General features: G+C 57.5%; 1 protein-coding gene across 1 annotated transcript; it reads left to right on the forward strand.

Annotated features, from left to right (window-relative positions):
* Positions 1 to 349: 349 nt before the first annotated feature.
* OTUB2 (OTU deubiquitinase, ubiquitin aldehyde binding 2) lies at positions 350 to 11,246 on the forward strand. The gene is made up of 6 exons (XM_081107640.1): positions 350 to 532; positions 6,571 to 6,666; positions 6,830 to 6,948; positions 8,305 to 8,389; positions 8,911 to 9,105; positions 9,589 to 11,246. The coding sequence occupies exons 1-6, from the start codon at positions 530 to 532 to the stop codon at positions 9,796 to 9,798; spliced, it is 708 nt and encodes a 235-aa protein (XP_080963766.1). The 5' UTR covers positions 350 to 529; the 3' UTR covers positions 9,799 to 11,246.
* The last annotated feature ends 2,486 nt before the right edge of the window (positions 11,247 to 13,732 follow it).

The raw sequence follows: 13,732 nt of genomic DNA on the forward strand, positions 1-13,732 counted from the left end.
TTGGACACATGTTCCCTACGTGCCTGTTCTCTGATCTCAGTCACCTGCACTTCTATGGCGCTGTTGATGAATGAATGAGGGCCAGCTAATCTCCCAGAAGGCCTCGATTTGCAGTTCTGGTTACAAACGAAGCCTTTACAAAGGAAAACCTCTCTTTCCGGAGGGTGCGAACTCCTTCCTTACTTAAAAGCTTTCTGTGTCTTTAAAAGGGGGCGGTACCCTGTCAGATGGACCCTAACGCATAGGCTGAAGGCGTGTGAAGGCCCACCCACTTTCTGTGACGTTTTGTGCGCCGGCCTCTGATTGCCCGCCTCAGACGTCAATCGCGGGGCGTGTGTCTCGCTGGGACACAGCGTAGGTCTGGCCTCTGGTTTGCGGAGCGGTCGGGTGTATTCGCCTCCCTCTCCCCCCAGCCCTCAAGGCCCCTGCCGCCCGAACCAACGGCGTAGCCAGCCGGTGGCTCCGCGGCGCCCTCCCGCACCGATCGCTCCTCGCTGGGGCGGGACCTGGCCCGACGGCTCCGGTCACTATGGTCAGTGGTCGTGGGGGGAGCGGGGAGTGGGCACGGGAGGCGGGGTCGCCGCCCTGGCGCATGTGCATTCGCGGGACGGGGGTGGGCGCGAGGCTGAAGTCCCAGCGCGGACCCGTGGCGTTCGGACCCCGGGAGCACTGAGTCGGGGCGGGTGCTAGGGGCCCCCGTCCTTCCTCGGAAGGTCCTGCAGGGCCCGGCACGCACCCCGCCGCCCCCGCGGACGCACAGCGAAGGGGACCCAGCCTGGCCCCCATGGCCCCCGCCCAGGCGCGCTAGTCCCAGGTGTCCCCGAGGTAGGTGCCCTCACGGGAGCCAGGTTGGGGCGGGGGGGGGGGGGGGGTCGGGGGGGGTCCAGGACTAAGCGTTGCGCCTCTTTGTTAAGTAACCCCAGTCGCGGCTCAGCCATCGGACACCCCTCCCGAGGCCCACGCGTGGACCTGGGGTGCGCGGTGGCCGGGTCACTGAAGCCCGTCTGGCCCGCACATCAAGCGCAGGTGCTCGGAGAGGGGACTCGCACGGGGAGGAGGGAGGGCGAAGCCAAGACTGGAGGAGCCCCTGGTTCAGAGCCCCGTCTGAGCTGAGAACCCGGGGGCTTGAGCGGGTGGGGAAACGAGGCCCAGACAGGAAGGGGACGGGGACGGTCTGGGGGAGCCTGGCTTGAACCCGAGCCTCTGGACTCGCCCCAGTGCTCTTGTTCCATCAGGGCACCTTCCCAGGTTGGGGAGGGGCCAGGCAGCCAGGGGGCTGCTGTGCTGCCGGCCTGAGCCCTCCCCTGTGGGTCCCCTGTCCCCCACCCCAGCCCCCTGTCCTGTGGAGTGGAAAGGCGGGTGGCCCTGGGAGTCACAGCACTGCGTTCATATCTCGCCTCCACCGCTTGGGAAGCCCAGAGGCTTTGGCTGGCCCAGTCCCCTCCCTAGCACCGTTTTGCTCATCTGTGAAATGGGCTGCCGAGGGGACCACATGGGGGGCGGGGCGGCTTTTCCTGTGATCAGTCCTGGCAGTAGGTGTGCACAGGTGCCAGGTTCTTTTTGCTCGGTCTCCTTCCCCCATGTCTGGGCATGGAAATGGGTCACTACTGCCCGATGCCGCCGGGCAGGGTCAGGGTCAAAGCCGGGTCATGGCCCCGCACGTTCTGGGTGTGGTGTGGGCAGCCGGGTCACCTGAGTCCCAGCGTCCTGGACAAACCAGCTCGCTGCTGAGGTGTGGCTGAGGTCTCTGGGGCATGAGGAAGCAGCGCTTCCTGCTTATACCCAGGGCCCAAGGGCTTGCCTGGCTCTGCTGCCCTGAAAGGGGCCCAGGTGTTTGTGCATCGCCCACCAGGGGGTAGTCTGAGGTGGGTAATAATGGGTTTAGCCAACCTGGAGCTGGAGGCTGGATGCCTTCTGGCCACCACTGGGTAGCTGAGAAAACAGCAGGGACAGTGGGGTCTGGGACCTCAGCTTCCGCCCTTGGTGGTGTACAGTGAGCCCTTGACCCCACCGCTCTGCCTGCCCTGGACTCGTGAGGCTGGAAGTTAGAGGGCAGGTGGGGTCCAAGCATCACACCTTCACCCGGTCACCGTCACTGGGCGGCTTGGGTGCCTCCAAGAGGAAGTGATCAACCCACTAAGTAGGACATCTCCAAGGCACCCAGCCTCCCTAATAGTGGGGGGGGGGGGGGGGCAGGCTACGTGGGCTGTTCTCTTCTATTCACTCAGCATTTATTGAGCACCTGCTGTTTGCCAGGCACCGTGGTGGACCCTGAGCTGTGTGGTGTGAGTGGTGGTGAGTGTGTGCGTGGTGGGCAGAGGAGAATGTCTTTGGAAGATACAGCGTCTTCTCTCCTTTCCCGTTTCAAAGTCATGGGCTGCGCTTGAGGAAGGTCCCAGCTAGAAGACACAAAACCCCATGGGGAGACAGGGCCAGGATGAGGACCAGACCTGGGCTGCCACGGGGGGGGGCCGGGGGCGCTGTAGGTGGTGAGGGTCCCATGCTCACTCGAAGTGCATTTAACGTTGGGTGAATGCATGGGTGTCAGTAGTGAACAGAAAACCACAGGGCCCTTCTGTGACTTTGTGCTTTTACTTGTCAAACAAGACCCCAGTGGGCATTCTAATCATGCTGGGCACTGAGGACAAAGGCCAGGGCCTGCCCGCTCTTAGTGCCTGTTGGTCAAGCCTAGCCGGACACAAGCACTTCCGGAGCCCCTGGTCCTGGCCTGAGGTCTGACCAGGGCGTTGGGAGCACAGCGGGAAGCCAGCACCCTCTGAGGGAGCGGGAGTGCGGGAGGCCTTCACCGGGAGGGCTTGGCAACTGGGTGTTGAAGGATGTTCCTTCAGGAGGGACCATGGGAGGAATGCACCCCAGGCAGGAGGGCACAGCATGCTCGGAGGCCTGGAAATATGGTTAAGAATGGGGTGTTCTAGGGAAGGATAGTGGTCGGTGTGGGTGCAGGGAGCTGGGGGGAGAGCTGAATCTACAAAAGTAGGTGGGGCTCGGCCGGCGTGGCTCAGTGGTTGAGCACCAACCTATGAACCAGAGGTCATGGTTTGACTCCCGGTCAGGGCACATGCCTGGGTTGCGGGCTTGATCCCCAGTGTGGGGCGTGCAGGAGGCAGCCGATTAATGATTCTCTCTGTCTCCCTCTTCCTTCCTCTCTGAAATAAATAAAAATATGTTTAAAAAAAGAAAAGAAAAGCAGGCGGGGTCAGAACATGTTGCGCCGTGGGTTGGGTTTACTCTGCTAGTGGGAAGAACCGTAGCATCGTTTTGAGCAGGAAGAGCTGGTTGACGTTGATGATCGCTCTGGCAGTGCCGTGGACACAGGGCTGGAGGTGGCCCGGCTGGAGTCTGAGACTGGCTCATCCACTCGCTGTCATCCACTCAGCATGCAGTTTTGGAGCATTTCTGGGTGCCAGGCACTGGGGCTCTAGTCCTGGCAGGCAGAGTCCTTGCCCTTATGGAGCTGACATCCTAGTGGAGGGAGACAGACAGTGTGCAAGTGAATGAGGGAACCTGCGTGTCAGAGGAATGAAATGAAACTGGGTGGTCCTGTCCGGGGCGGTGACGTCACCGAGTCACGTGAGGAGGCAGCAGAGCATTGCAGGCAGCAGGAACAGCAGGTGTGGATGCTCTGAGGTAGGAACGTGTGTGTCTTGCTGGAGGAACACACTGAGTGTCACTGTGGCTGGGGCTCAGCCAGAGGGAGGGGAAGGTGGAGGGTGGGAGCTGTCCTCTCAGTCTTCTCCCAAGGGAGGGAAGCCATTGGGGGTGTTGAGGAAGGGCATGCCATCGCCTGGTTTACATGTTGAGCCGCCAGCCCGGGGTGCTGCGTCGGATGGTCGGGATGGGGGCGGGGTGGAAGTCAGGTGCCCATTAGGGACCCTGTTGCAGCCTCTTGGGGCTGGGGGAGATGGTGGCAGCTCAGGTTGGACCCAGGAGCAGGTTGATGGGGAAGGAGAAGAGGTGGAGAGGACTCCTGGGTCTTCGGTGTGAGCTCTGCCGGCTGGAGGGGCCTTTAGGGGAGCAGGGGACACCTGAGAGGGGAGGCCGAGGTGGAGTGAGAGAGCAGGTAGGGGCACACTGATTTGGGGGTGCTGGTCAGACATGCCAGTGGCTGGTGGCTGTTTGAGGCCAGATCTCCAGGAAGAGGTCAGAGCCGGAGACCAGTTCTGAGGATATTGTACAAGCTCAGGCATCAAATGAAAGGGGGGCCAGTCTCTAGTTCAGGGTCTCTGCACGGCCAGCCAATAACTGTGACCCAAGACATATGGGGGCCCAAGCACAGGGTCTTCCCTGTTTTCTGAGCTAAACAGCAGAGAAGGGGCATTGGGATGGTGGGCTGAGTCATAGCCCCCCAACGATGCCCACAGCCTAATCCCAGAACCCCTGGACAGGGAACCTCACACGGCAACAACAGGTGTGATGAAGGTGAGGCTCTCGGGAAGGGGAGATACCCTGAGTTACCAGGGGGGCCCATGTGTCATCGCAAGGGTCCTTAGAAGGGGGAAGGCAGGGGGTCAGAGTGAGAAGGAGCCGGGAGGATGGAGGGAAGGGATCATGAGCAAGGAGTGCGGCAGCTGGTAGGAAAGGAAAAACCTAAGGAAATGGGTTCTCCCCCGAGCCTCCAGGAAACACAGGTAACGGTAAGTCCGTGCGGTTTCAGTTCCCGAGTTTGTGCTACTTTGTGAGACAGCGATAGGAAACCATTCAGGGCTCTAGGCCTTTCCTAAGTCTTCGGCCTCCAAGCATTTTTGATTACTCACCTGAGTAAAACTGTTTTGATCATTCCACGTATTTGTATATACACATCGCTCCTAAAGTAGACATTTAAAAGGGCATTTCCTCACAGCTCCTGAGCCAGCCCACTCTGGAGACCTAGCCCTAGGCAGGCAAAGCCAGGCTTGAGCCCCCGGGAGCCTCTGGAAGTGATGGTACCTTCTAGGAGGGAGGTGGGCCAGGTTCTGGGCCTGCCCTGCTGCTGGGCCAGCCTGGAGGCTCTGGCCTCTAGGAGTCGGAGCTGGAGGCTGTGGCCACGCCATGAGTTGTGGCTTCGGGGCGCTGGGCCCAGTTCACAAGGCTGACTCAGCCCAGGATGCCCCTGCAGAGTGGCCTCCGAGGGAGGCTGGGCTGGCCACTGGGGCCCAGGGTGGACCCATGAGAGTCCAACCAGCACCTCAGAGCCTGGCTGGAGGGTGCTCACAGATGCACTAACGGGTAGTTGACGGGGGTCCACAGGGCGGCAGGGGGTACAGGTAGAGGCATGAGCCCGAGGCCTGGCTGTTCAGGAGCCGTGGGGTAGTAACGAAAGGCACCTGCAAGGACCAGGGGATTCTCTTCCTGGAGGGGAGAGGGTGCAGACAGGGGGTGAAATCTATCCAACGGACATCTCATCCGTTCCTCTGTCCAAGGCCTGGGATGGTCCCTGGGAATCAGCCGGGTGAACAGAAGGTCTCAGAGGGTCTGACAAGCTGTCCTGTGCCAAGGAAGGCCCGTGTGGCTTGGGACACATTGACGGGTCGGGGCACCCAAGCCCCCCCCCCCCAAAATGCTTCTTAGTCGTAGCACCTCTCCTCTGCCCTGGATGCTGGGTACAGGAATCGGGGCCGAGAGGCCGCCCCAGGAAGGCTCATGTGGGTGGAGGCACTCGTCAAAAACGATGGCAATAAATTGATGGAAAACTGGCTTTCCGTTGACAAAACTCCCCATTAACTCCAACCTCTCAGCTGTGAACTGTTGCGTAAGAACTGTCCCCTTGGCTTGTGCGCAGGTACCAGGGCCACAGGTTTTAAACTGAACCCCCAGTGGCTTTAACACCAAATTCTCCTACGTTATTTTTGTGCTGAAATCAGAGCTGTTCCCGGGTGCGTTGGAGGCAGGGGTGCCGCTCCCCGCTCATCTGAGCCCTGAGTCTGGCAGGAAAAGCGAAAGGCAGAGACCTGGCCTGAGGGGACTGGCTGTTAGGACAGAGTCTCCTGCACCTTCCCCGGCGCTGAGCTCCCCGCTGCCACCCCCTGCTCCCTGCCAGGTGACTTCTCAGCCACCCGAGGCCCCAGGCCTGGACTCTGGGTCAGGAGGTTTCTCTCTGGGTTGGAATTGACCTGGACTCCGAGCTGGGCTGCAATATGAGCTCTCACCAGTAGGTGGTGCGTCCGGCCAGATGCTACCACCTCTGCATTTCTAGCACTGCTTGGTGCAGGCTGGGTGTTTGGGAATTGTTGGATGACTGCAAGAAGGAATGAATGAGGGAGTGAGATGGGAAGGACAGAGGTGGCAAGGGAACATATCGTGCTCCAGCATGAAGGTTCGCTAGGTTTGAGGCATATTCTAGAAGATGAATCAGTCCGGCAGGTATCAGACAGTACCTTCCATGGCGGGGGGCGACCTGACTCCCTGTCCAGGGAACAGGGCATGCAGGACCCTGGTAACGTCTCACACATGTCTTTTGGGGGAAGGTGGAAAGTCGCGATGTCAGGTAACTCGCAGTTCAGAGGCTTTGAACTTGGTGAGGGCCTGTCAGTTGCTTTTGAAAGTGTCCCACTTTGCTTCTTTTGCTTTCAGACTGAAACATCTTTCCACCTAATATCAGAGAAATGTGACATTCTCTCAATTCTCCGGGATCATCCTGAAAACAGGATTTACCAGAGGAAAATCCAGGTGAGGCAGGGGGTCGGGGGAGAGGATCGTAGATGAGACTGTGAAGGGGCGGGCAGTCTGAGGGGAGGGAGCGTGTTGGGGGGGGAGGGGGGCCAGGCCGCCCTGACAGCAGAGGACAGCAGGGGTGCTGCTGCAGATGTCCACGTCGCCCTGTCTCCCACAGGAACTCAGCAAAAGGTTCATCGCCATCCGCAAGACCAAGGGGGACGGGAACTGCTTCTACCGGGCGCTGGGCTATTCCTACCTGGAGTCGCTGCTGGGGAAGGGCAGAGAGGTCCTCAAGTGAGTGGGGCGGGGTGGGCTCCTGCTACGTCGGCGCTGAATTTCATCGAGGGTTTTTCCTCGGCACAGCCCACGTAACCCAGGGAGGGAGCTGGAGGGCTGCCTGGCAGCGGCATTGACGTTCGGGGATGCCCAGCTGCCTGCCGTGTTGGAGGTGGGGGCAGCCAAGTGGCCGGGGATGGAGCCAAGGACCGAACAGCCACAGAGCACTCAGGGCTGACCTGTGGACCCTGGTGTCCGAACCCCTGGCTAGGCAGGCTTCTCAGTGGCGGCACTGCTGACATTTCGGGCAGGATCGCTCTGCTGTGGGGCTGGCCTCTGTCCCGTGTCTGTGGGATGTTCACAGCATCCCTCCCCTCCACCCACTCCATGTCCGGAGCACCCTCAAGCCAGGACAATCAAAAATGTCTCCGGACATGCCAGTATCTCCTGGGGCGGAGTGGGGGGGTGTGATAGGGGAGGCACCCTGGTTGAGAACTGCCAGGTTAAGGCCATCATCTCCTGTCCCAAAGATAGATCCTCTCCAAGGGGGTAGAAATTAAGCCACCTGGTCCTTCTTTTGAATGAGTCATTCATAGCATTTTCTGAGTGACATTGTGTTTCTACCATATGTACACAACCGACAGAGAACCTTAAGAGCATATAATAGTAAAATAATCAGAAAATGATGAGTTTTATTATCTTTATTTTTAGCATAACTTAATTATAAGTGTACATAACTTGGTTTTTAAATAATGGCTGTGTTTAACACCTGGCTGGCAAAATTCTTAAAAATTTAACAACTAGCTCTTGTGAATGAGAACAAGCTGTCGCTAGCACACTACTGAGAAGAGCATCCCTGGCTGAGGGGACAGGGGGGACTAAGGGGTGAGAGGCACATGGGGAACGGCTGTGGGGCGGGAGGGAGGCTGTGGACTGGATTAGAGATGAGGTTGGTGAGCTAGGCCAGACACCGGTGCTGAGGGAGAAGGCTGTGGAGGTCACTCGGAGGTCCCTGTGGAGAGACGACCAGGAGCAAGGAAAGGCCAGGCATGGTCCAGGCCAGAGATGGTGATGAACCCTGGAGACAGAAGGAGGGACAGAGCCAAGAGGCCTTTGTCTGGGAGCAGGTGGTGACTACCTCACCTTCCTCATCTGAGAAATGGGTATAATACCCACCTCCTTGGATTGTACACAGTGAGGACAGAACAAGTCAGTGTGTGGTCCATGAGGCAGTGCCCTGAGAGGCAGAGGTCCTTCTCCTGTTAGTGACATGCCTTCTCATTGTATTGGGGGACAGCTGGTGAGAGGGGATGACAGCTACAGTGACAGCAGCGCTCCCTGTACTTCCCTGTAAGCATCCATCTGTCCCTTTAGGTTCAAAGAGCGTGTACTGCAGACCCCAAATGACCTTCTGACTGCTGGCTTTGAGGAGCACAAGTTCCGAAACTTCTTTAATGCTGTGAGTTAACCTGCGGCGACGCTGAGCACCGGGGCCTTCCACGCTGGCCCAGCAGACAGGATGGGCTCCGGCCCGAGCCCCTTCCCAGCACACAGCTCTGTGGTTGTGCCTTACTTGCTCCTCCCAGCTGGGAAGGACTGAGGGGTGCTTCCTGCTGGTGGGGATGGGGGGCAACACGGAGCTCAGAGCCCTGCCCTCCCCCTGGGACGAGGCACCTCGTTAGAGTAGCTCTCAGGCTGGAAACTCTCCCTCAATCTCTTCCCCCCATTTCCTCTCCACCCCACACTCCCTGACCCCATTCCTGAAGGGGGGCACTCAGTTCTGAATCTCTAAGAAACAATCCCAGCGCGTGATGGAGGGAGACCCCCACTGCCGTGCGCTAGACCTGACTCCGGGCTGAGTCCCTCATTACTTAGCTTTGGCGCGATCTTGAGGATTTGAAAGTGAACATGTGGTGGCGGGCGTCCCGCGGGCGGAGGGCGGCGCGGGTCTGGCTGTGCCGTGGCTGACCCCGGGCCCAGTTTTACAGTGTGGTGGAGCTGGTGGAGAAGGACGGCTCGGTGGCCAGCCTGCTGAAGGTGTTCAACGACCAGAGCGCCTCCGACAGAATCGTGCAGTTCCTGCGCCTGCTCACCTCCGCCTTCATCAGGAACCGCGCAGACTTCTTCCGGCACTTCATCGACGAGGAGATGGACATCAAAGACTTCTGCACTCACGTAGGTCCTCCGGGTCTTGGGCCGTGGGGACGCGGCCCCCGGCCCTGGGCTCTGCTCTGCACCCTCTCTCCCGAGGGGACTTGAGCACCAGCCTCCCCAGCCAGGAGCACGGGTGAGCCAGCCAGCAGCATCCTCCGTGAGCTGCCTGAACTTGTGTGGCTCTGGGCCTCAGATTTCCCATCTGAGAAATCGGGCTTTGGACTGGACTGTGGACAGAATTAATTAAGGAGTAGCAGCCCCGAAGTCACATTTGCCGCAAGTTGTTTTTTGTTTATGATGCATAGCATGAACCTGAAAGAGCTGCCAACATTCAAACACTGGGCAGTTTTCAGAGGAAAATCTGGATTTCTCCAGATGTAGCTCCCTGGCCTTACTCCTGCATGGCCACAACCAGCAGGGGCTCAGCGGCAGGCACGCTCTGACCCAGGAACACGAGAGCTGGGCTTCCTTCCTAAATTGGCGTTTTCATTTTGGCCTTTGCAGGAAGTGGAGCCCATGGCCATGGAGTGTGACCACATCCAGATCACGGCCCTGTCCCAGGCGCTGAGCATCGCCCTGCAGGTGGAGTACGTGGACGAGATGGACACGGCCCTGAACCACCACGTGTTCCCCGAGGCTGCCATCCCTTCCGTTTACCTGCTCTATAAAACTTCCCACTACAACATCCTCTATGCAGCCGATAAACGTGATTAATTTTAGGCCATGAAGTGGAGCCTGTCACCTAACGGGACTGCCTTCTGAATGGAACATTACGGCTTTTCAATTTTTTAAGCGATTTAGACTGTAGTTAGAAAACAGAAAACACAGCCTTTTGGGCAAAGTCACTGGGAATGAGGCTTACCAATGTGGGCTGTGGTAACTTGGCAATATTTTTAGTATTTATTTTCATGGAAAGTCAAATGCTTTTTAACTCAGGGCTAAGAAGCCAGGAGCCCTGGCTCTGCCCCAGTTCCCGAGACCTTGGGTAGGTCACCTCCCCTCTCTGGGCCTGGGCCTTCCTCTGGAGGCGCTTCTGCCAGTGTCCACATTCCCTTGTGTAACAGCAGGGCCCTCGCTTTCTCTCCACCAGGGGCAGTGCCTCTGGTGGGGAGGAAGAGCTCAAGGCCAGCTGACTCCCAGTTCTGTACAAAAGGATCAAGTCCACTCAGCTGTCGGACTGGCCTTGGGTGGATGACTTCAGGAAACATGGGCCACTGAGGCCAATGTGAATGTGAGGCTTCATCCCAAACATTCATGATAGGAGTGTTTTCTTACCCTAACTTAAGAAGGAAACGGAGACTTTTATGCCAAAGTCTAGAAGGGGATCTTCTGCATGAAGTGCAAGTTGTCGGGGCCCCTCTACCTCTCAGGGCCGGGACTGCCTGCCTGGCCCTTCAGGGTTCTGCCGCCAGCCCCACTTGGACCACCGCTGGAGAAAAATTACAGTCTGAGACCTGGAAGCTGTCTGTTCGTCCCCAACATATCCTGGAAGTAGACTAGCTACCCAGTCAGGTGGACACAGCACACACAGCCATGGACTCCAGCCGAGCAGCGCAGACAAGCTTTGTAAGGTTCTCTGTCCCTCCTTCGCTCGGGGTTTGGGCTGGCGAGAGGTGAGGTGGGGAAGAACAAGGCAAGCCGAAGGACTTGGCAGTGGGGAGACTTCTGTTTGGAAACTGCCTGGGAGACAAGAGCCCTGGTGGGCAGCCGCCTCCTTCTTCTACCTGGACATGCCCCTTAAGAACCTCACCTGCTGCCTCAGGACCTCGAAGAGCCCTGGCTGGCCAGGGCACTGCTAGCAAGTTCTAGTTCTCTTGCTCTGCGGGAGGAAATGGAGAACGCAGGGTGTGGAACTGCCCGAGTTACTTCCTTCTTCTCACAGGCTCCATTCTGCAGGGAGTTGTTAGAAACCACTGGTGCTGCAGTGCGAGTCGGCTGGTGTGACAACGCACAATGCACGGGGGCTGGAGCAGACTGCTCCCAGTCCTGGTACACAAGCGTCACACCTGACTCATCCATCTGCCTTGGCGAAGACAGACGTCAGGGTGCTTTCATTCCGGCAGGGACCACATTCCCATCAGCCGCTGGCTGGAATTTGAACCCAAGGGCTAAGGGATCATGCCACTGTCCACAGGAATATAAATCTTACCCTTATCTCTGAATTGGTTCAGTGTCTCACCCGGTTCTGGGTAGGAGTGCTGGGCTGGGAGTGCACTGGACGAGTGGGGGGACGTGTTACATGGTTTGTGAATGTCAGCATCCCATGGCCACTCTGCGGGTGTGAGGTGGGTCCCGAGCCCCGGCCAGGCTCTCAAGCACAGCACCAGTAGCCCTGGCCGCCACTTCTCTGCCGTCGTGGCTTGTGTAATGTCCACAAAAGCAGTTTTCCCTTTGGCAGACCGGCTGGAGAAATGCCCTCCGAGGCTTGCCCATGGTGTGCTTCCAGGCCCGAGGGCCCGCCAGAGCTCACGGGGGAGAGCCTGCCACCTTAGAATCAATGCCCGAGGGAGGCGGGCTGAGTTGCTTTCTCTAAGGGAAGCACTGTGGAGAGAAAGGAACGGCACTCTAAGTATAGATGCTACTCGGCTTAGGATGGGTTCCGTCCCCAAAAAAACATAATATGAAAATATTTTAAGTCAAAAATGCAGTTACCACCTAACCTACCGGACATCAGAGTTTAGCCACCCACCTTCCACATGCTCAGCCTTTAGTTGGGCATTTATCTTGAGTTTCATTTCAAGAATTGCCTTCCTCTTCTCACCAGAAGCAGGAGACATAGGTGGGTGTTTGGTAGGCATGCTGGGATGAGAAGACAAACCAGTGCTGGGGGCAGTAAACTACAGAGCGCTCGTGGCTGACCTGGAGCTGCGGCCGCCCAGCGTCACAATAGGGTATCCCACCATGTGGCTAGCCTGGGAAAAGATCAAAATTCAAAGTGCCGTTTCTACGGAATGCATATAGCACGTGTGCACTATCATACAGTCAAAAAGTCCTAAGCCGGGACAGAGTGTGATTCGCTCAGATCCAGTCACCTGGTCTGGAGAGCCCAGCCATGCTAACAGTCACTCTTCCTGAGCAATTTCCATCCACCCCATGCAGCCATCTCTTTCTAGACCAAAAGCTTTGAGTTTGCTTTATAATTGTATTATTTATTACTTTCTTCCCAAAAGAAACTTTGTAAATCAATGGAAATATTTAGCAACAAAAAGACTATCCTTGCTTTGACGCAGCTCCTATTTTAGGCACAAAGGGGCTCGGGAGGCAGCCTGGGTTTGAATCTCACTTTGTCACTGACTCCCTGTGACTTTGGCCAAAACACGTCCCCTCCCTGAGCCCTAACTCCCACCTTAGTGAGATGGAGACAGGGCGACTCAAGTAGAATGCAATTGTGTGAAAACTACTACAAGGCTCAGCTATAGGGAGTGGTCTATGGATGGGGATATTCTCAACCCACCCTTCCCAGGGGCAGCAACGGGACATGCAGGATAGGGGAACGCTGTGGCTTCCCAGACCATGGTCTGAGAACCAAACACACATTCCCACACTGGGTGGAAATGGGGGTGGGGGCGGGAGCTCTGGGTGGCTGCCCAGGGGCCCTAGGTCCCATGGGATGTGGGCCAGGCCTTACAACTTCCCGGGCAGTTGGTGAAAACATTTCCTACCATTAAAATGGTTTCCATAACAACTTTTGTCCTGGCTACTTAGTATTTGGTGCCCGTGGGGCTTAAGTGTGTGAGTGGATTTGGTGGTGGCTCAGGCTGCTTGCTCGGTGGAGGATCCAGACACTCAGGAAGTCCTGCCCTTGGGCTGGAGGCATCAATACGAACCAAAGGCCTCACCAGAGCGTCCCCTCATGCGGTCAGAGAGCAGACCTGCCTGGGAGGCTGCCTCATCTTTTAAAACCTCCCTTACATGTCATCCCACCAAAATCCTATATAATAAAAGGCTAATATGCAAATTGTCCCCTCGACCAGGAGTTCGAGGGGGGGGGGTGGGGCTGGCTGCCCAACTGCCCAAAGCCCCTCCCCCAGCTGGCCCCACCCCCGATCACACCACCCCACCCTGATTGGGGGCAGGGCCAGCTGGCCAACCTCCTGTGTCCAGCCACCACCACCCAGCCGGATCCGCCCTAATTGGATGGGCCTGCCGGACCCCACCTACGCACGAATTTGGGCACCGAGCCGCTAGTAAAAATAATAAAAAAAGAATTTGCCATTAGGAGGTATGGGCAGGATGTCAGTGGACATTGGTGGCTCTGGCCTGTGACAAGTGGCCCCGGGCCTCTTATGGCTCAGGTGCTGCTAAGGGACCTTGAATCTCCATGTATCATTTGGGAAATGGAGAGTCCCCTGCTGTCCTGACAGGTGTCACTCAGGCGCTGACCTCACGGACTACAGCCGTTTTCTTCTGCGTTCTCTCTGGTGACACTGGGGAAACACTCTTTGGCAACACTGCCGTCTTTAATGCACTATGTTTAACCTGCTCTGAGCCCACAAGGAAATACCCAGGGTTCCAAACCCAGCTCCGCCACCTGCTGCTGTGTGAACCTGAGCAAGGCTTAACCAGTCTTCTCCGCTGCAAGAAGGACGTCAGAATGTCTCAGGGACCTGACAAATAATGGAGTAGCTAGCAGTGCCTACCGGTCCTG

Source organism: Myotis nattereri (genome assembly GCF_964212035.1).
Source record: "Myotis nattereri genome assembly, chromosome: 1".
Taxonomy (NCBI): Eukaryota; Metazoa; Chordata; class Mammalia; order Chiroptera; family Vespertilionidae; genus Myotis; species Myotis nattereri.

Bases quoted from the DNA above. Each gene is read 5' to 3' on its own strand.
- OTUB2 (XM_081107640.1), top strand. The intron at 6,667-6,829 runs GTGAGGCAGGGG...TGTCTCCCACAG, and splicing joins TTTACCAGAGGAAAATCCAG to GAACTCAGCAAAAGGTTCAT. The intron at 8,390-8,910 runs GTGAGTTAACCT...CCCCGGGCCCAG, and splicing joins TCCGAAACTTCTTTAATGCT to TTTTACAGTGTGGTGGAGCT.